The sequence below is a fragment of the Penicillium psychrofluorescens genome, assembly GCF_964197705.1.
Source record: "Penicillium psychrofluorescens genome assembly, chromosome: 1".
Classification (NCBI taxonomy): Eukaryota; Fungi; Ascomycota; class Eurotiomycetes; order Eurotiales; family Aspergillaceae; genus Penicillium; species Penicillium psychrofluorescens.
Window position 1 is genome coordinate 4,756,308 of NC_133439.1, and position 19,075 is coordinate 4,775,382.

The window sequence follows — 19,075 nt, forward strand, 5'->3', positions numbered from 1 at the left end:
CCTGTTCCTCCAACGCCTGCTCCGCTGTCGACAGTTTTTCGACAGTCTGTTTTTTCCACTCCTGTTTCTACTGTCCGCTGTTCATTCCTCTGGAAAGCTATCTTGTGTTCTGTTTTGCGACTGCTGCTTCGTTCTCTGCGTTCTTGTCCTCTGCTTTTCATCTTCGGCGATTTCTCGTTTTGGGCCCTCATTCTACCTTTCTTTCTTTTCTTATTCTTTCAAATCTTTGTTTTCTCATTCTGCGTTAAACATGGACAAAGAAGAGCGCTTGAAGCTCCTGTTTCAGGAAGACCAGGAACTCTTGGATACAGTCCTGGATTTGAAATTCCCCATCTCGGAGGTTCCTCCTGAGGCCTTGGCTCCAGCCAGGGCACCCGTCGATGTAAGTGCTTCCTATAACTGGATGTCGCCGATGGGGGTTCCTCGCTTCTTTACTTCGAGCGATATTGCTCCCCTGTCATACGTCCGCTCCCGTGTGACTGGCTTGGACCAACTTGATAACCAGGACCACTCGGGGCAGGCTATTTTACCCACTGTGGGCCAGAAGGACAGCACTTCTCACGAGCCCGAAGCGGTTGAGCATTCCGACCACGAAGCGATGGACGTCGGCTCTTCCACCCGGGACCTTGTGTGGCCTAGCGATGTCACACTTGCGGAGTCTTACTGTCCCGTGGTTGCCTTGTCTCGTTTCCCCTACCGGTACCTGCGGGGTGAGATGTCGCAGAAGGTTGCTTCGCGGTTCTTCGATGCGAATAAGTTCTGGGACCGGCACTGGGATTTGTAAGTCACCACTGATATCATCAACTTGATGGAGAATCAAACTAATATCATCTCAGCTACTTTCTGCATGTTCCCCCCATTATCTATCATCGGCCGCTGCTCCTTGTGCCGGCTCTACAGGCCAAGGCATTGTTGACGCAAATCAATGCCTTTTATCATTGCCAGTTGTGCTTCGAGCCTCGAGACCAGCGGGGCTTGCTGCTTTCATTCCCCGACGACGGAACCCCTCGCCCCATCTACCTGGGCAAAAGTATGAATCGCCACACCAAAGAGCAGTTGGAGTTGAGCATTCCAGCGCAGCCAGGCAACTGGGGTGAGTGGATGAACAAGTGTGATCCGGAAGCCGCGAAGGCTTTTGAGATCAAGATCGAGGCTGCGATCGAAGCGATCAAGCAGAAGAAACGAGCCAAGGCTAAGAAGCTGCTAAAACAATTTGAGATTGAGCAAGAGTGGCGCGACCGCCTGCAACTGACCATCGCCCACTTCGGGTTGCGTCCCCCGATCCAGGAGGCCGGAAGTGGGAAGCAGTATCTCCCTCCTGTAAATGTCTATCGCCCTGTTCCCTGGCCGTTCGAGGACGAGCCGATCTTCATCAGCATTGACATTGAATGGAACGAGCGGATTCCCGAGCAGGTGACGGAAGTTGGCATCTCGACTTTGGACACGCTCGACCTGAAAGGCCTTCCACCCGGCGACTTTGGAACTGACTGGATCAAGCAAATCTACTCGCGCCACTTGCGGATCATTGAATTTCGCCACGTGGTCAACAAAGAGTACTGCGAGGGATGTCCGGACTACTTTGATTTTGGCAAGAGCGAGTTCATTGCACTGGTGGAGCTGCCCACGACGGTGGATGTCTGCTTCGTTCCGCCTTACTCGGCCACTAAAGACCGATTCGGTGGCGTCCCGGATTATAAAAAGGGACCGCGTAAGGTGATTTTGGTGGGCCATAGCCCTGCCGGCGATCTGAAGCGCCTTCGCGACGCAGGGTGTGCGATGTTTACCGATGCAGCAAACAACGAGTTTTTCGACAACCGCAAGGTGTACGACACCGCGGAGCTGTTCAAGAGCCTGCGAGGCGAAACTGGCGTGCGGTCGCTGAAACACATCCTGCATGCTCTAAACATCCTACCTATGAATCTCCACAATGCGGGAAATGATGCGCACTTTACGTTGGAAGCCCTGATTCGGATGGCGCTGGAGGAGTCGGGTGAGACTCCAGACGCGGGCGAGCGTGGAAACTGAATGTCAGCGATGGCTCCCTTTGGGCCTTTGGGGACGAGGCGGTGATAGTTTCGGGTGACGACTATGATTTGAGATTGTTTCGATTCTGGAGCGTGCAATTTGGTGGCAGATGTAGATTACCACGATGAAGAATGGATTTCTTGTACGCTTAACGAACTATTTATCCCGGGGTTCCTTATCTGATCATCTGACGCCATTGTCACATCAATTTCTCGTCTTCCTCACCACCACCATTGTGCGACAACCTCGTCTCTTCGCAACGAACCCTCACGGAACAAAGTCAACAAAGTCCAAAATGACAAGTAATGCTCTTCTAACCACCTACCTGCTCTCCAGCGCTCCCCACGCCCTCACCCGCGCCACCACACACCCGTTCCTCCGCGCTGCCGGCCGCGGCAAACTACCCAAGGCCACGCTATCGCAATGGCTCTCACAAGACCGGCTCTACGCGCAAGCTTACATCCGGTTTATTGGCCTTTTGCTGTCCAAAATTCGAATCCCCGCGCATAACACTAACAGTGCAACGCCACGCAACGCCACACCCGAGCAGCACGCAACGGACATGCTGATCGACGCGCTAGTCAACATCCGCACGGAGCTGCAATTCTTTGAGAAAACGGCCGCAGAGTACGGGCTTGATTTGACGGCCATCTCGATGGAGAGTGGTGCAGGACTCGCGCAGTCCGGATCCGGGAATATCACCACCTCGGCTATGATCTCAACATCGGGCTCGGGCAGCTGCCCTGGGTTCACGGGCGGATGCGAAGGAAAAAGTACAGGGACCGGGGAAAAAGAGTCGGAGGTCCATGGGCGATGTGGATCACAGGCTGAATGCGAAGCCCTCCAAGAGCGGGAAGCGCAGAAGCAGAGCCAGGCGAACACTGAGTCGCATGGGGGTTGTGACCCGGCTTGTCGGTCCGGTGGCAGTGTCTCTGCTGAGCCATTGGAGAGAGGGGGCACGGTCTCCTTTACTGCCAATCACACCACGCGCGCCTATATTGATCTGTTCATGTCGGCGGGCAGCGCTGGGGTATCAACGCTGGAAGGGTTAGTGGTGCTGTGGGCTACAGAGGTGTGCTACCTGCGATCATGGAAATATGCGGCATCGTTCATGGAGGGGAAGGATGAGGGAGGAGAAGATGGTGAAGGAGCGAAGAGGAACAATGCGGCCGAGGGTGCGGCGGATGCGGATGGGGGTGCGCTGCGCAAAAAGTTCATTCCCAATTGGTCGAGTCCAGAATTCGAGGCCTTTGTCAATTGCATTGGCGATGTAGTGGATGAGACGGCCAGCCAGATTAAGGGTGCTGAGGAGGCAGAGAAGATGCGCGGACTCTGTCTAGATTGGTGGAGGCAGGTGGTTTGGTTGGAGGAGAAGTTTTGGTCAGATGTGCAGGACTGAGTAGAGTGTTTGGAAAGCATTTGTTTCTTCCTCTATCTTGTGTTGGACGCTATTGATTTCATGAGAAATCATTACTTGCTTCCTCCGTAAGTACCTACCGAGACAACAATAGAATTCCTAATCGCTGCCACATATTATTTTGGGCTTATGCCCAAGGTAACTCACTATAGGTTCAGCGCATGGTAGCACTTCACTTTCTAGTGTATTTAGTCACCGAAGCCATTTTGGGGGAAAAGGGTCCACCAAGAGGCGGATCGGACCGGGCACAACAATGACGGTTCAGTGATAGCCGCTCCTTTTGTGCCGACAGGTGGAAGAGGTGGATTGATGTTGCAAAGAAAGTGAAAGAAGCCAGCGTCCTTGACGTAGCCAATATCGCCGATTAATGCTAAATATGGCGCCTTTGGTTCGACGAGGAAGATTTCATATGCATCCGGGGATTCCAGATGAAGGCCAATGCCAGTGAAAAGGAAGGCATTACGGTTGTTGCAGTCTTAACGAAAGAGGAGTCCACTCACCAGCAGTACAGAAAGCATCGAGATATGAGAGAGAACCAGCCGGCTGGTCCTTCCGCGGCACACTTTGTACCACGCCTTTTATGTCAAAATCAAATCCATAATGGTCGAATAATCCAGCCATCCTCGCAGCGTGGATCGAATGCAAATCAGCATCAGAGAAAATATAAGCCTGCTCTCGAAAGGTTTGCCAGAACAGGCTCTCGAGTTCGCGGTAGCAATCGTAGTAGTGCCACCCTTCTGAATCCATCCGGCCGAAAACATTCTCAAGCCCGTATAGAGCGAAGCCGAACGGTAGAATCCTTGGTTCAGCTCAGTTAACAATCCCTGTGATATTCCCAGTTTCTGGATTGGTAAGGAGACTCATCACGTTCAGGTCACCGTCACTAAGAACAAAAGGGAGGGCTTTTGAGAAGAGAGACGGCAGGTCTCGAGCAAGAAAGTCGACATTTGATTGACAGTCCGTAAGCAAGAACGCGGTTTTTTCTGAGCATGGCTGTTGATCGTTGTTCCATGTTCCATGACTGTGCAAAGAATCTGTTCCAGAATGTTGATTCTTGCAAATGAAGTTAAAAAAAAATATATAATAACTAATTGTTATAAATAAATTTATAGCAATTATACTCGTAGTGTTCTTCTACGTTTAAAAGTATCATAAAGTTTGCTTCGTGTTTATATGCTTTCAACACTTATCTTTAACTGACGTAGCTTTCGATAGCTCGCTTGACAAACTGTCTCACTACTTACCACGTGATATTAAAATTCGACAAGGCCTGGACCCCTTTCAGCCTAGTGTTGAGATTTGAAAACCTGTAGGGACGGACCCTCGGTTCGCTTGGCCCTAGCGCGTGGGGGCCGTGAGTACAAGTAGGCAGAACTATTCGTACTAGTCACCCCCCCTTTTTAGAAATTAATACTTCGCACAGTTTTGGACACGTTTATTTCCTTATCTACGCTCGCTACCATGATGAAGACCGCTCCTTTCTGGGCCTCTATCGCCCTATTAGTTCCACGGGCTCTAGCGATATCTGCAACGCCCACTACCTCTACTACCACGGCACCAAGCTGTACAGCTTCCCTCATCACCAAGCTCTGCAGCTACCCGGAACCTGGCGATGACTTCGCCGTCGCCAGCGGCGGCACGGCCGATTGCTGGGACTACTGTAACGCCAACCCTCCCTGCAGCTTTGTTATCTTCAATGCCGGCAACCCTTACACGGGCACCGGCACGTGTTGGCTGTACCCGGGTGAAACCTACAATGCGGCTGAAGGTAGTTCGTCTTGCGGCAATCCCAACCTGTCCGTCTACGGCAAGCCCGTGTGTTCTGGCGGGAGCGCAACCTCCACTTCTGCCGCCTGCGCCGCCACCGCGACTCCCTCTGCTATTGCCTCGGTCTGCGGGTACCCGCCGCCTAGTGACTGCTTTGACACTTGTGCTGCCAGCACGGGTGCATCGAACTGCTTGAGTATCTGTGCAAAGGCCGATTCCTGCAGCTATGTTGTCTTTAATCCGCACAATGACGACAACTCGCCGTATGCTCCCGGCACTTGCTGGGTCTATCCGAACGGCACATTTAACGCTGCGTCTGCGACCACTTGTAGTGGTGATCCGGAGCAGTTTGTGTATAAAAACGTGTGTCCCAAGCCATCGCCTTCATCCGCCTCCATTTTATCACCTGCTATGGACCACTCTGGTGGCAATGGAACCGCAGGCACTAATTCGGGCTCAACTACTAGCAATGCTAAGGGCTCAACTACTAGCAATGCTAAGGACTCAACTACTACCAGCAAGAATTCTGCGCCTACTGGCCTCTCGCTCGCTAATCCTTTGGCTATAGGCGGGGCTATGTTGATATTGCAGGCCCTTTAATGAAGTCCTTGTATATATTGGTTGTTTGTTCAACTAAACAAGCTATTGAATACGATATGTTATATACTAATGGATTTCGTAAGAGGTCAGTTCTCCTCGTGTATCTCTCGCTATTGTAGAGGGTATTTCAGTTTCCTTGCGATCCGTTGCTATCAGCATATTGGCTAAGCATCTCCATACTTCTGGATCTCGGTTGGAGCAAGGATCTACCCGAATTGCCGAATTGCGCAATAATCGTCAATGTCGATCGCTTGTTTCAGATACACGGTGATCACCCCTATCAGATTAGATAACCTTGTTCCTACGTTCTGCTAGCATATCATGATGTATTCGGTAGGGTCAACTCATAACTGAAAAATTAAATATTCACGTCTAAGCAAAAGTTGTAGTTCTTAAGTCTAAGGTAGGGAACATATGCAGGAGTCTAGTCTTTCAATCAATCATCCACGCACCACCAGCCCGTAAAACGACACGGCCGAAGGGAAGATAATGCCCAGAACAATAGCCTTGAAGATACTCATCTCATCCCAGCCAGCTATGTTCGCAAACTGTGCCTCCAACAATACCCATCGGCACAACGAAGAACCCAAGGTCGTTCCATCGCTTCCAGGCCTTGCTGCGCTGTGACATTTCGCTCGTGGACCGCATGGGCGTGCCCCAGCCGTCTTAGAACACGGTGATCAAGCTCTACAGATGAATCATGGGAAGGAGTACATTATAGGACAGGAGGCCGGGGTCGGTGGTCTAGAACAAGTAGTTGCTCGGGCCACGGTCAGGGTGAGGAAGGAGTTGTAGATGAGAGTGTAGGCGATGCGAATGCCGACATCTTACCAATTGAAGTAGGCAAAGCACTTGCCCGTGATCAAGTAATAAAGAATGTAGGCAAATCGAGTTTGGCGCCGCGTACATAATTGGGATTTGGACAGTGTTCTGACCAAGACAACTATCGTCCATGCATAATTTTGTCGGATTGCCCAACATGGCACAGATATTGACATTCGATTGGCATCCGAAGGCAACCTTCCCGTTTCCAAAAGCCATGTGACTGGTGACTTGGGGCTTCGAATTGTGAATAGTCGCTGTGGACTGACTTAGGCCCCTCGCCCAGTTGCGGACGTCCGGGTTCGAATGGTTGTGAAGCCCAGCAAGGTCATCGCTAAAGTCCTTGTATTTTTGGTTTGAACTCCGCTTCCAGGAATGGTAGTACATAGTAGCGATCCCTCGGCGACGAAAACTCCTCGAAAGCTTAATTTACGTTTGTACTACATCTGTGCACTAGGTTTAAATCGTAGAAAACAACTTGAATATGGCAGAAGAATCAATTTGCTAAACGGACAACTAGCACCAGACCCATAATCACAACTATTAAAACAAAAAGTCTCAGTTCTTTGGCATAGTCACTCCGAGAGTTCTCTTCTGTACATACAGCGCCATCTTAACAGGAAACGGACAGACGCATGAAAGACGCATGAAAAGAAAAAAAGCCTTCCCATAATGAACAATAAGAAGAAAAAACAAACATTGGAAAAAGAGTCGATGACGCCAAATCAACCCCTGTCTCCTAAGCGCAAAAGAACTCCTTTGCCTAGCTTAGCAACAAAACAAAAACGCAATGGTGAACAAGAAGAGAAAAAAAAACCCGCCAACACCGTGCGTGATATGCGCATCAAAACAAAATTCACATCACAATCATCTTGAGGGTGCAGTCTGTAGTGTTGTACAGTACATCTGGGAGATATGTAACCTAGGTAGCCGTGGCGCGGGCGGCATTGCTCAATTGGCGATGGTACGAGCCGATAGGTTGGAAGCCACTGCAAGTCCAGGCTGATTAGTTCTAATCCCAGAGACAAGGCAAGCAAAAGAAGGGTGTGCATACCGAGCCAAGTCGAACCCACCTCCACCACCACTCCCACCATCGTCCTCATCTTCTTCTTCCATGTGCTCCTCTTGATGTGTTCTATTGGGACCACCCATTTCCCCATGCTCGGACTGTAACGGCGGCAGAGTGCGACTTGATCCCAGGCCATTCGATGTGCCCGGCTTGCTGGGACTAGCCAGGTTCGGAGGCGGAGGACTGCTGCTGGGGAACCCGGCAATGAGGCGGTCATCGGGCTCGCCCTTGAGCGGACTCATGTCCGGCACAGGGCGGGCGGGCGTGCTGCCGATGTCTGCGAATTTCCAAAACTGCGCCGGGGAGCTCATCGGCATGAACTTGGATGGAATCTGTGCAGTGCTGGGAGGTGGGAGACGGGGTTGTTGGCGCTGGGGTGCGGGTGTGATCATTGACGAGGGTCCTTCGTCGTAGTATGATGAAGACAGCACTGGTGGGGACCCGCCGACATTGTCTGACATACCGTACCCGCGAGCGGCGTTGGGGTTGCTGCTGCTCGGCGCGTTGGGGCCACTGGTAGCGTTGCTGTGAATACGAGCTGGGAGCGGTGACGGCTCTTCGTGGTCTCGCGGATTCATATGACGCAGAGGATGATCAGAGCCAACACCACGGCCGAGCCGCGAGCCTCGCTCAGGCGTATAGGCTTCCACGGGAGCGACCGGGAACGAGCTGAATCCAGGCGATGACACCGGTGGAGACTTCTTAGCGGTGGCTGAGAACGAGGTGTCCAAGCTTGTGACGTGAGTGCCGCGCGCCGACGAAGGGGGCTCCTTGGTAGCAGGCGATGACGGGGCAGAAGACTGTGTGCCCTTGCGCATCTGTTTTTTCCGGTACTCCTCGCGGTACTCCGCGGCGATCATCCACTTCATTCCCTTGCCCGGCTCGTCTGTCCGTCTCGGGACTTTCTGGAAAGCCTTGTTGAGAGACAGATTGTGCCGAATGGAGTTCTGCCAGCCGCTCTGCGAATGCCGGTAGAAGGCGTATCGCTCCATGATCCAATTGTAGATATTGTTCAGCGTGAGCTTCTCTTCCTCACTGGAGAAGATAGCCTGCGCAATCAACGTAGCGTAACTGTACGGTGGCTTCAGGTCTTTGGCTCCGTCTTTGCTGTAGTCGATCTCCTCGGTGCTTTCCATCATCATGCCCCGGTTGTACAGCGGCGACTGCTTGGCGGTGCGCGCGCCAATGGTGTCCGGCGACCGCGGCGGCGGCGTCACCTGGCGCTTGAGGAATTGGGGCGCAGGAGCTAACGAAGGACCGCCGGATGAGGACGGCCGGGCAGGTTCGGTTGCCTGTGAGTTTGACGGATGGGCATGCTGAGAAGCGTCCCATGCGTTCGAAGAAGGATCTGGCTCTTCACCATTGGCGATGCGCTGAGCGCGCTCCACAAAGCTCGGGTGGATGTGAGCATCGTCTCCGGGAGTAACAAATATCATTTGTGTGTTGGCGACTTCGATAATGTCGCCGCAGGAGAGGACGGCGTCAGACCCGCGCTTAACGATCGAGTTGTTCAAGCGCACACCATTGCGACCGTTCACCCGAATATGCCAGGCGGGCGTCTCTTCGCCATCGTAAAAGATCTCCGCATGCAGACGGGAGACGAACTTGCTTGGGCCCAGATCAACGTGGACATCCGGCAGCGCGCGAGCAGCGATCGTGACGGGACTAGACTGTTCATTGGATCTCTGCTCACGGTCGGGTTCACGGCCGATATTGACATGCAGCGTCTTGACGTAGTATGTCCAGTTACGGCCCGCAATCTTCGCATAGGCCTGGATGCTCTGCTTATTCTCGGTCTTGGAGTTGGAGTGGTCGCGCGTGACGCGCAACTCTTCGCGGGCGGTATTGAGATACGAAATCACCAAATCGACCACATCTTGTTGAGTCGAGGGGTCGTGCTCGCCAGCCGACTCTTCGGCTTCATCGCCGGACTCGGTTTTGACGGTTTTGTCGGTGCGGCGGTCAACCTGGAAATCAGATAAGAAATTCCCCAGTCAGCATTGTTTCCTGCGCGCCCCCAGCCACACCCGCACACCAGTTCCAGAACTCACCTTGCGCTTCTTGTTAGATGGCCGACTAGGCGATGAGTCCGGCGCCTCCACATCCGACGTTTCCTGCAGTTGGATTTCCTTGCGCCGCGCGCGACGGCGATTCGACAGTGGCATTTTTTCCGTACCGGCGGAGGTCCACCCACTCTCTCACAAACAAACAAAAAGACTTTTCCTCTTGCTTTCTTCCAGATGCTGCGTAGTATGCACCGCAGGAATCCAGAACCGGGTGTTGTGTCGCAAAAGTGTGTGTGTGTACAAAAACAAACACGGGGGGCGGGCCACTGGAGCGAAGGCGAAGAAAAGAGGCGAAATCGCCAGCAGTTCCGGGAAGAGAACAAAAAAACAAATGTCACGACTCGAACCGGCTTTCAGCGGGTCTCGGAGGCGCGCTCAGAGGTAGAACCAGAGAACGAAAAGGCGACAGAGCCGGCGAACCGATTTCTGCGGGTTTGCCACCGCGACCAAACGAGCCGGGCGGGAGGGGGGAAAAAACGTGAGCACTAAACACAAGTGCGCAGCAACACCGCACCCCGAGCCAGCAGAAAAACAGGCTGATTCTGAGGCCAGTGGATGAGAGCCGGTGGTGGTTGGTTGGTTGGAGGTGGTAGAGTCGATTGGTTATTATCGATAGGCCTCGATCGACGCGATGGCGTCTGTTTGGGGTTGACCGCCTTGCGTCGCGTGGGGAGCGTGATTTGCGAGGGAGTTGTATACACACGGATAGTAAAGGAAAACGTAGGAGAGAAGAAGGGGAAAATAAAGGATCGAAAAGAAAAGAAAAAGACATTCACTCCAAAGCCATAAACAGAGGCCTGCACGGTGGGTAATAGATGACGCCGTATGTGGGATCGCGCCAACGCTTCCGAGCGCAGAGGCCAATGTGACTGTAAACTAGGGCGGCGGGGCAGATGGAATGGCCTGGCTATGGATTGAATCGTGTGAGGAAGTTTGTGAATATGTTGTGTTCGGAGTAGTATCCTCACCAGACACGCGAATAGTCCGACTAGACACTATACACACGCCCGAGCCTAAAAATCTATACATCACCTCACCACGCTGCACAAGAAACCCCCTGATTAATTCTGCCGGTGATCCCTTGCTGGACAGGAACACTGCCCCAAATCGTTTGCGTCACTGCCCCGGATCCAGCCTGGCCCACACCCACTGGAATGCTGCTTGTCCCAATCGGGGGTTTGACATCTCCGGTGGATGCGACGCATGAAGTCCAGATCGCCACGGACAGGCACATGTAACCTACACAACCAAATAAACGAACTACTACGTTCTGCAAACAACCTCATCCGTAAATAAATAGCAGGGTTCCATTTAATAATGATACAAACAATGGCACACAGATAAGCTATTCAGGGAGAAGAGATCGTCGTTGTTGTGGGTAGATAGCCAATTCAGAAGTAGAGACAAGGAAATTAAAAAAGAGGATTGTTCAATTGTGTTATGAAAGGATAAAGAAAAAAAAGAAGATAAGAAAAAATGAATGGGTCATGACAGCATTATCAGAAAGAACAAAACGGGCTCCGTTTAGGCGTCGTCGCCGGGCATCTTGGCATCCCCATCCTCATCCACACCCCGAAGTGTCGGGTAGAGAATTGCCTCCCCTGTGGACTTGCTAGACTCTTCCATCTTCTCAGGCGTAGGGGATGCCCGAGCACTTGCAGCCTCAGCCATGGAGACATCAGCGGATGTAGATCCGTTCGAGCTGTGGCTGGGCGACTCGGCACCGTACTTGCCAGATTCCAACAGGTCCGACACCAAGCGGCGCAGGTTCTCCAGCAAGCGAACCTTCTCCACCCACGCGACGTTGACATCATGTTCCGCAACCTCCGTGGCTGCCTGAGCGGTCCGCTGGGCGGCTTCGTGATCCGGGTCCGGGGACGTGCTCGAATGCAGAGCGGGGTCGATCAAGCTCTCCGAGAACTGGGCGTCGCGCTTGACGGTTGGGGTCCGCTCGCCGTCCTCCTTGATGTCGTGAGAGGTATCCATACGGTCCTCTGAGGCTTGACGGCTAGCTGGGCGGGCACGCTGCAGGGTACCTCCGGTATACCGACGGCGCTCGTCCTGGTCAAAGACTCCGCCAAGAGTCGAGGGCGGTGCTGCGCCGGATGAGGTCGGGTAGCCTGCGGTCATACTGTCCGACATGGTGGTCGAAGGCAGTCGGGGGTACATATTGGCACCGCTCTCATGTGGAGGCGAAACACGGTGGGTGCTGGGCATCTCCATGGGAGAGCGGTTGGACGTGTAAGACTGCGCACTGGAGGGCGGAGTCAGGGCAGGAGTGCCAGTGGAAGGTGAGTGAGCAGAAGCGGCAGCCATTATTTGCCCGGCGGACGTAGTAGCCGTCGCATGGCTAGAGGGGAGCTGTGTGGGCGGGGAATTGGTAGCCCGGTAGTTCATTCCAGCCTGCACATAGTGGGCACCGGGTTGAGCAACTCCCGCAGCAGCCACGTTCTCCTCGCTCTCGTAGATCGTATTCTGCATCTGCTCCAGGAACTGATCAATGTTGAGCAGATCGCTCTTGCTCCGCACGTTCGACATCGGAGGCAAGTGGTACGCAGGGGCTTGGGCGCCGCCGGGGCTGTATCCACCGCCACCGCCACCGACAGCAACAGAGGCAGGCATCGGCTGATATTCAGCCACGGGGCCATTCAAGATGGGAAGCTGGAGCGCTTGGAGACCCAAGAGACGTTGGCCGACGGCGGTATACGAGTTCGGGTCAAATTGGCGTCGCTTCAGATCGCCGAAGAACTCGTTTAATGCATCGTAACCGCGCTTGCGATCGTACGTGGTATTGCCGTCCTGGCCTTGGCTCAGGGCGTAGTATACGTTGCCATAAGAATGGGGGTTAGTGGGTGGATGTTGTTGCGGATGCGGTTGATAGTAGTGCGGCGCGCCGTGTGTGTATGGTTGGCTCGACACGGCATTCATGGGGGCCTCGAAGTAGTGATGAGCAGCAGCAGCGTAGCCTAGAAAGCCAGTCAGGCATTGCGATACATGGCATTCAGAACGAAAGACAAACCTTGAGGCTTGCCGGGGAACATCATGTCCGGATGCTTCATGCCCGGTTCGGGCGACCGGATCTCCGAGTCGTCGGCGTGCGTCTTGACATGTTTCTTCAAGTCCTGCGGCCGCTTGAAGGCCTTGCCGCAGAAATCACACTTGTGCGGCTTCAAGGGCACATGCACGCGGATGTGAGAGGTGATATGGTCACGCTTGACGGTGGTCGTGTTGCAAGTGCCCCATTGGCAGGTCAAGTTGAGGTTATTCGTGCTCTTGCGGCCAACATGGCGCTCGCAGACGTGTTCCTGATTCGGATATTAGATGCCCTGTTGGGATTACGGCAGGTTGGTGGAAGCCTACATAGAGAGCCTCCGCAGTAGGAGACTTTTCGGTGCAGCCGACCCATTGGCAGGGCAGTTGCTCGCCGCCGCCGTTCAATGAGGGGCTGTTGACGGCCGCGCTGGCGGCAGCAGCAGTCGCCGTCACCGAGGCCGGTTGCTGGACTGGCTGCTCGGGCGCGACGGGGGCTGGTGCGGCCGCGACGTGGGGCCCGGCCGGGTGAATGTTGTTCTCAGTCATGGCGCCAAGATATTTGGCTGGGCAGGGAGAGCGGAAACAAGGAACCGGGCACAGCGACTAAGCAGGCGCCCAACGAAAACACCGGGCAACTCGTCCAGGGATCGCACCACCAGAATGATCGGTATGGGGCGACGTGGCGCGTTCGGTGGCAGCCTAACCGAGGCAGCGAGTGAGCAAAAGGGGGCAAACACGCGACAACACCAGGGGAGACCACTAAAGAATATAATGAGGAGGGAGAGGGAGAATGTGAGAAGAGAACAGGAAGAGAGTGGAAGGAGGAGAGAGGGGGTCCAGGACGAGAAGAAGGGATCGAATTGTCCGAGGGGAGGAAAAAGAGCCGAGCCTTTTTTGCCTAGAAAAGGAGGAGCGGACTGGGCGCCACGCCCTCGTGATTGCGGTATTGGCCCCACGCCGAGAATGTCGGTGGTGCCGGCAGTCCGGTTGTTCCGGTCCGAGCCTCACGTTCATTCGCGGATGGGTCCTTCTTTAGGAAACTTCCCTGCTTGGCAACTTGGCAATGCCAATGTCTCGGGGCGGGACTCCTGAAATCTCTCGGCGCTGGGACTGATTCTACCCTCCAGTCTCCCGGCTGCAGCTGGTCCGTGGGGGCGGAGTGACCGGCCATGTCTGCCTAGAACCACTGGATCTAGCTGAATCGCCTATTCGTGTGTCCTTCTCCTTTATCCTCCGCTATTGAAAGATTAGATTCCTCGTCGACTACTAGGCAGTATAGATGCGACCATCTGGTCGTTTCGTGAAAATAAAATATATAAATAGACATGTGTGTGGCCCAACAACACTGCGACAATAGTAGACAGGCCTCTGTGGGTTTGCATCTCACGCCTTCCTTCCCCTCCTCGGCGGCTGATACCAGCTCCAGATATTCAAGCCAACCTTCGTCCCCGACGTAACGGGGTACGCGGCGTGCCAGGTCTCTGGGTAGCCCGACCCATCCGGGCGCAGATTCTCCCAGAAGATAGCATTTCCCTTGATGGGTTTGAAGGTGATCCCCTGCTTTTTCTCCGCATCATCACCCTCACACTCCAAGAACCGACACCACTGTTTCCCGCGCGGCATCGACAAACGCGGGAAGTTTGTGCCTCCGCCCGTGCAGTCGGCGCCCAGGTACACCATAAACGTACTGACGCGGTCGCCGCCGCGGGCCCACGAGCCGCTCCAATCGTAGTGGTGCCGGTAGTGGCCCGACGCGTTGTAGCGCTGTGCCCACATGCGTTCAATATACAGATGTGGGCGCCATCCCTGGAAGGCCCGCGCTCGGTCTTCGAGACAGCGGACGGTGTCGTCGCGGTCGAGCAGAGCGCGGTCGGAGAGGCGGATGGAGGAGTCGAGGCGCTCGGTTTTGCCATCGGTGACGATCGAGGGGGCGTACTTGTCGACGCTGCGATTGGGGGGAACACCTTAGAGTCTGTCGCGTAGATGGAGGGCGGGGAGGGGAGATCATACCTGACATTCACCAGATGGTCTGCTTCGGCGTCCGACAGGAAGTTCTCAAGGTACATCACCAGCGGCTCGCGTGAGAGCAGATGTACGCGGTATCCATCAGCGGCATCGGGGCAGGAGAATGGCACGCCGTCCTCCAGACATATGAAGCTGTCGTTGAGGTTGAGCCCGGAGGGGGCATCGTCGGGAAGGAGGTCGTCAGCGTCGTCGGAATAAATCGAGACCGAGCCGGGAAAGATCTGGCGCATGAGCGGGTCGAGGATGAAGAGGTAGATAGGGACGAGGTATAGGAGCCAGCTCACGACGGTAGAGAGCTTGGGGAGGGAAGCCATGGTGGAGGCCGCAAGGCTTCACGCGATTGGATTGGCAGACGACCCGGGATGAGACACCCTCGATTCAGGCAAGGAAATTCAGTAATCAAGCATCGAAATGACTGGAAGCGATACTAGCCCAGGGGCAGTGTGGTGCCATGTCGTTGAATGGAAGGACAAGAGATGAGATGAGTGGGTCGGAGGAACGTGACAGTAAGGTTCGATAATCTCAACCCTACGGGAAGTAGATCTCGTACAATTAACCCTCATGAGTCTCAGGTAATATATATTCTGGATTACAGTACCGCCAATCCATCATGGAATACAAATGGCTACGGGCTAATAATATCGATCTCGATCGAGGTCAGTCACGTGACAGTATTGTCTTTTTTTGCCGACGGCCGGTTCGGGCATCAGTGGTAGGATTCAGGACTGACTACTAGCCCTCCTGGACCATCACAAAAGGCGTCCATGTTGGATTGCTTTCATCCGGGATGTACATACAATTCGAACTAGTCCCTCATCAACGCTTCCTAGCGTAGCCTACGCATTTGTAGGGGGAAATGTCGAAGTGTTTCATGTCAAGACTACGTATGGAGGAGTTTGAAACCTTAAAAAACTCTTCTCGCGTGCTATTTTACCTCATCCGATCCTAGGGGGCCGTGGCGGCGTCTTCTTCGGGTATGGTCAGGCGACGGGGCGCCCAATATTAAACATTTCAGCCCCGAACAGAGCATAGTGGAACACCAAATCGGTCCGCGCGATTCCGCCTCCGATGGCGCAAATTGCGAGGCCGCCCACTGATTGGCTCCAGCCCTGTCCTGGCAGGGTCTCGGTGGTTCTGCATTAAATTGGCAAAGAAAATGGGAAAGCAGATGCCTAGCGGGCGCCTCACTAGCACTGAGACACGTCAAGCCTGACGCCCACGCCAAGACCCAGTCGGGCTTGGCCTAAAAATATACTCATTTCTGGCGCTGCGATCGAATTCTCGATCTCTTTCTTTTCTATCTCGCCGATGCCTGACCAAAGATGGGGTTTGGTCGTTCGTTTCTCTCGTCGAAATGGAGACGCCCCTGCGATGTGGTTGGCATGATTTTCTCCAAGTTCCCATCCGCACACCGACTGGTCTTTGCGGTTGTGGTGGTGTCGGCTCTGTCTTCGAAGCTTTTGCATCTATATCAGCATTTGCGGGCCGGTGATGTGCATCTTTTGGCAATCTACTTCCCGACGTTCTTTATTCAAGAGATTTTTCTTTTCGCGGCAGTATGGGCTCTATTATATGCCTCATGGGGTTGGTTGTCGGTGTGTGCGGTGACGATCACCGGCGTTCTAGCGTCAGTTACTCTTTTCTGTTCCCTAGCGTTGAGGGCATTATAATGATGTTAATTCCTTGTTACACAGATACGTCATCCTTATGGCGGCCTCGTCGCAGATTAGCTTCTACAACGCAACGGGGGGTGAGATCCGGTGGGACGCCGCCAAGTCCGTGGGAAACAGTCGTCAGGGCATGATGTTGATCTTAAGTGGGCTCGGTCCGACCATCGCGGCGGCAACGGTCATGCTCGTTGTGTCGGTGCTATTGGCGGCGTGGATATATCCTCTGATGACAAAGTGGATGTGTTCGGTGTTCTCCAAATGGCTCCATGTCCCGGAGGAGCAACTGCCAGGGGCGGACAACAGCAGAGCTCCATCGAGCGCAGTGAGGACGTGGACGATCCGTGCCGCAATAATCACGCTGCTTCTTTGGATCATCCGACCAGCAGTGCCATTCAACCATATCTCCGGTGCTCTGCCCTTCGTCATGTTTACAGGCGCTGCCTCGCATTCCGTCAAGCCGCAGCCTGGGGCGGCGAGTCCGTTCCCTTTCCCGGAGTTGCTGGAGGAAATTTACTGGGAGCCTTCAGATGGACACTATAAAGGATGGAACCCGGGCGCAACCGACCCGAGCGAATTGCCCGCATGGGCCTCGGAATATCTGCCTCCTGGGTTTGAACGGTGGAAGGATCCACACGGAAATAGGGCTGCGCGCAACTCTTACGATCCCACGTCAGATCCGCTTCGAATTACCAATCTTAATCAAGGCCTGCTGGCCCCCCTGGAAGAGGCTCTGAAGGAACGCGACATCCCCATCACGCATATTGTCATGGTGATGATGGAAAGTGGCCGGCAGGATATGTTCCCCTTCAAAGCGGGATCACGAGTACACGAACATATTCTCGAAGCATGGGAGTCCAGCAGCAAGAAACCGCAAGAGGACCTCGACGAAATACTATCACAGTTGACCCCAATCGCGGAGGTGCTCACGGGCCAGCCATCCGGCTTCAACTCCAGCGCAGAGGTTGCGAGCCAAAAGTTCGGCGGGATCAATATTCAAGGCGTGACAACAGGCAGCACCCTCAGCTCCAAAGCCCGTATCGTGGACTATTGTGGCGTGCAGGCCTTACCGGTCGATTTCATGGCAGAGATGGACACGTCGTCGTACCAGCCTTGCCTGATGCAGGTGCTGGAATTATTCAACCAGCTCAAGCAGAAACAAAACGACGGGAAAGATCCCCGCGAGCGTCTCTGGAACACCATCTATGCGCAATCCGTCACGGGCCAGTTCAAGGCCCAGGACAAACTCATCACCAAGCTGGGTTTTAAGCAATCCTTGTACTCGGAGGATATCGACAAGACCGAGTCCAAGTACTACCACAAGATGGAGAAGATCAATTACTTCGGGTGAGTCTGAAACATACAGTAGTTTTTCGGGTACTCCATTTACTGACGAGCGGGCAGATACGCGGAAGAAGAGATCCGTCCGTATTTGAAGGATATGATCCGTGACACCATTGACAACAACCAGAGACTCTTTCTCTCTCACTTCACCAGTACCACTCATCACCCGTGGGGGGTGCCTTCCAAGTTTACGAAGAAGGAATACATCCCACATTCGGAAGCTTTCTCAAAACATGAAAAACTGGACGCCTATCTGAACACAATCCGCTATGTGGACAACTGGCTGGGCCAGTTCATGGACCTACTTGACGAGGAGGGGATAGCCAACGAAACATTGACCGTGTTTGTCGGAGACCAGTATGTCGACCATATCATCCCCTTTCCTTCCCTCTATACTAAACTCACACCTATAACAGCGGCCAAGCCTTCGACGAAGACTCCCGGATGACCGGAACGTACCAAAACGGACACATCAGCAACTTTGCGGTGCCACTCACACTACACCACCCACTCCTCCCTCGAATTCAAACAGTCGCCAACGCAACCACAGTCTCCATCCTCCCCACGATCCTCGATCTCCTCACATCGACCAAATCCCTCAACGAAGACGACACCGAAATCTCACTGGACCTCGCAAACCAGTACGAAGGCCAGTCCCTGATCCGGCCGTACGTCAACTCGCATCACGGCCGCGAAGCATGGAAGTTCGCCATCATCAACGCCGGCGGAACAATGCTTTCCATTGGGTCGGCGGCTGCGCCGTATCGGCTTATTTTGCCGCTGACCATGGACTTTGAGTTTCAGTTTACGCATACCGAGCTGGACTTTTATGAAGAGGAGCCAATTGTGGAGTGGGATATTGAATCTTTAACTGGGCTTGTACAGGAAAAGTATGGAGATGAGGCGGCGGAGTGGGCCAGTAGGGCGCAGATGGTTGGCGTTTGGTGGGTCAAGGAAAGGATGAGGTTGTGGGATTTTCATCCGAAGGATTTTACGTGATTAATCTTCGTTGGATTGGAGTTGGAGGTACATATAGCATCGAGTTCTTGTATATATAGTTTGGACAGCGTAGGTGTTTTGTTTTTTGGGCTACTTAAATGGTAGAGTCGATGATTGTGTGAATATTCAGGAAAAGGAAACTTTCTTGTTAAATTAGAAGTATCGTATTAGACCGAGACTAGCAGGTGATGATAGGTCTAGATGAGCTCGCTTCTGATATCTTCATATGACCGGCGCAAAA

General features: G+C 53.6%; 7 protein-coding genes across 7 annotated transcripts; 4 read left to right on the forward strand and 3 right to left on the reverse strand.

Moving 5' to 3' along the window:
* Positions 1 to 250: 250 nt before the first annotated feature.
* PFLUO_LOCUS1793 (uncharacterized protein) lies at positions 251 to 2,025 on the forward strand (the record flags this gene model as incomplete). The annotated part of the gene is made up of 2 exons (XM_073778867.1): positions 251 to 780; positions 837 to 2,025. The coding sequence occupies 2 exons, from the start codon at positions 251 to 253 to the stop codon at positions 2,023 to 2,025; spliced, it is 1,719 nt and encodes a 572-aa protein (XP_073635879.1).
* A 295-nt stretch (positions 2,026 to 2,320) lies between these two features.
* On the forward strand, positions 2,321 to 3,424 carry PFLUO_LOCUS1794 (uncharacterized protein; the record flags this gene model as incomplete). Its single annotated transcript, XM_073778868.1, has 1 exon — positions 2,321 to 3,424. One exon carries the CDS (start codon positions 2,321 to 2,323, stop codon positions 3,422 to 3,424), a length of 1,104 nt encoding a protein of 367 aa, XP_073635880.1.
* A 1,482-nt stretch (positions 3,425 to 4,906) lies between these two features.
* On the forward strand, positions 4,907 to 5,809 carry PFLUO_LOCUS1795 (uncharacterized protein; the record flags this gene model as incomplete). The annotated part of the gene is made up of 1 exon (XM_073778869.1): positions 4,907 to 5,809. One exon carries the CDS (start codon positions 4,907 to 4,909, stop codon positions 5,807 to 5,809), a length of 903 nt encoding a protein of 300 aa, XP_073635881.1.
* A 1,744-nt stretch (positions 5,810 to 7,553) lies between these two features.
* Positions 7,554 to 9,865, reverse strand: PFLUO_LOCUS1796 (transcription factor; the record flags this gene model as incomplete). Its single annotated transcript, XM_073778870.1, has 3 exons — positions 7,554 to 7,620; positions 7,686 to 9,667; positions 9,752 to 9,865. 3 exons carry the CDS (start codon positions 9,863 to 9,865, stop codon positions 7,554 to 7,556), a joined length of 2,163 nt encoding a protein of 720 aa, XP_073635882.1.
* Positions 9,866 to 11,290: 1,425 nt separating this feature from the next.
* PFLUO_LOCUS1797 (uncharacterized protein) lies at positions 11,291 to 13,345 on the reverse strand (the record flags this gene model as incomplete). The annotated part of the gene is made up of 3 exons (XM_073778871.1): positions 11,291 to 12,732; positions 12,786 to 13,071; positions 13,127 to 13,345. The coding sequence occupies 3 exons, from the start codon at positions 13,343 to 13,345 to the stop codon at positions 11,291 to 11,293; spliced, it is 1,947 nt and encodes a 648-aa protein (XP_073635883.1).
* An 837-nt stretch (positions 13,346 to 14,182) lies between these two features.
* On the reverse strand, positions 14,183 to 15,138 carry PFLUO_LOCUS1798 (uncharacterized protein; the record flags this gene model as incomplete). Its single annotated transcript, XM_073778872.1, has 2 exons — positions 14,183 to 14,744; positions 14,810 to 15,138. The coding sequence occupies 2 exons, from the start codon at positions 15,136 to 15,138 to the stop codon at positions 14,183 to 14,185; spliced, it is 891 nt and encodes a 296-aa protein (XP_073635884.1).
* A 1,393-nt stretch (positions 15,139 to 16,531) lies between these two features.
* Positions 16,532 to 18,834, forward strand: PFLUO_LOCUS1799 (uncharacterized protein; the record flags this gene model as incomplete). The annotated part of the gene is made up of 3 exons (XM_073778873.1): positions 16,532 to 17,838; positions 17,896 to 18,192; positions 18,252 to 18,834. 3 exons carry the CDS (start codon positions 16,532 to 16,534, stop codon positions 18,832 to 18,834), a joined length of 2,187 nt encoding a protein of 728 aa, XP_073635885.1.
* Positions 18,835 to 19,075: the final 241 nt, after the last annotated feature.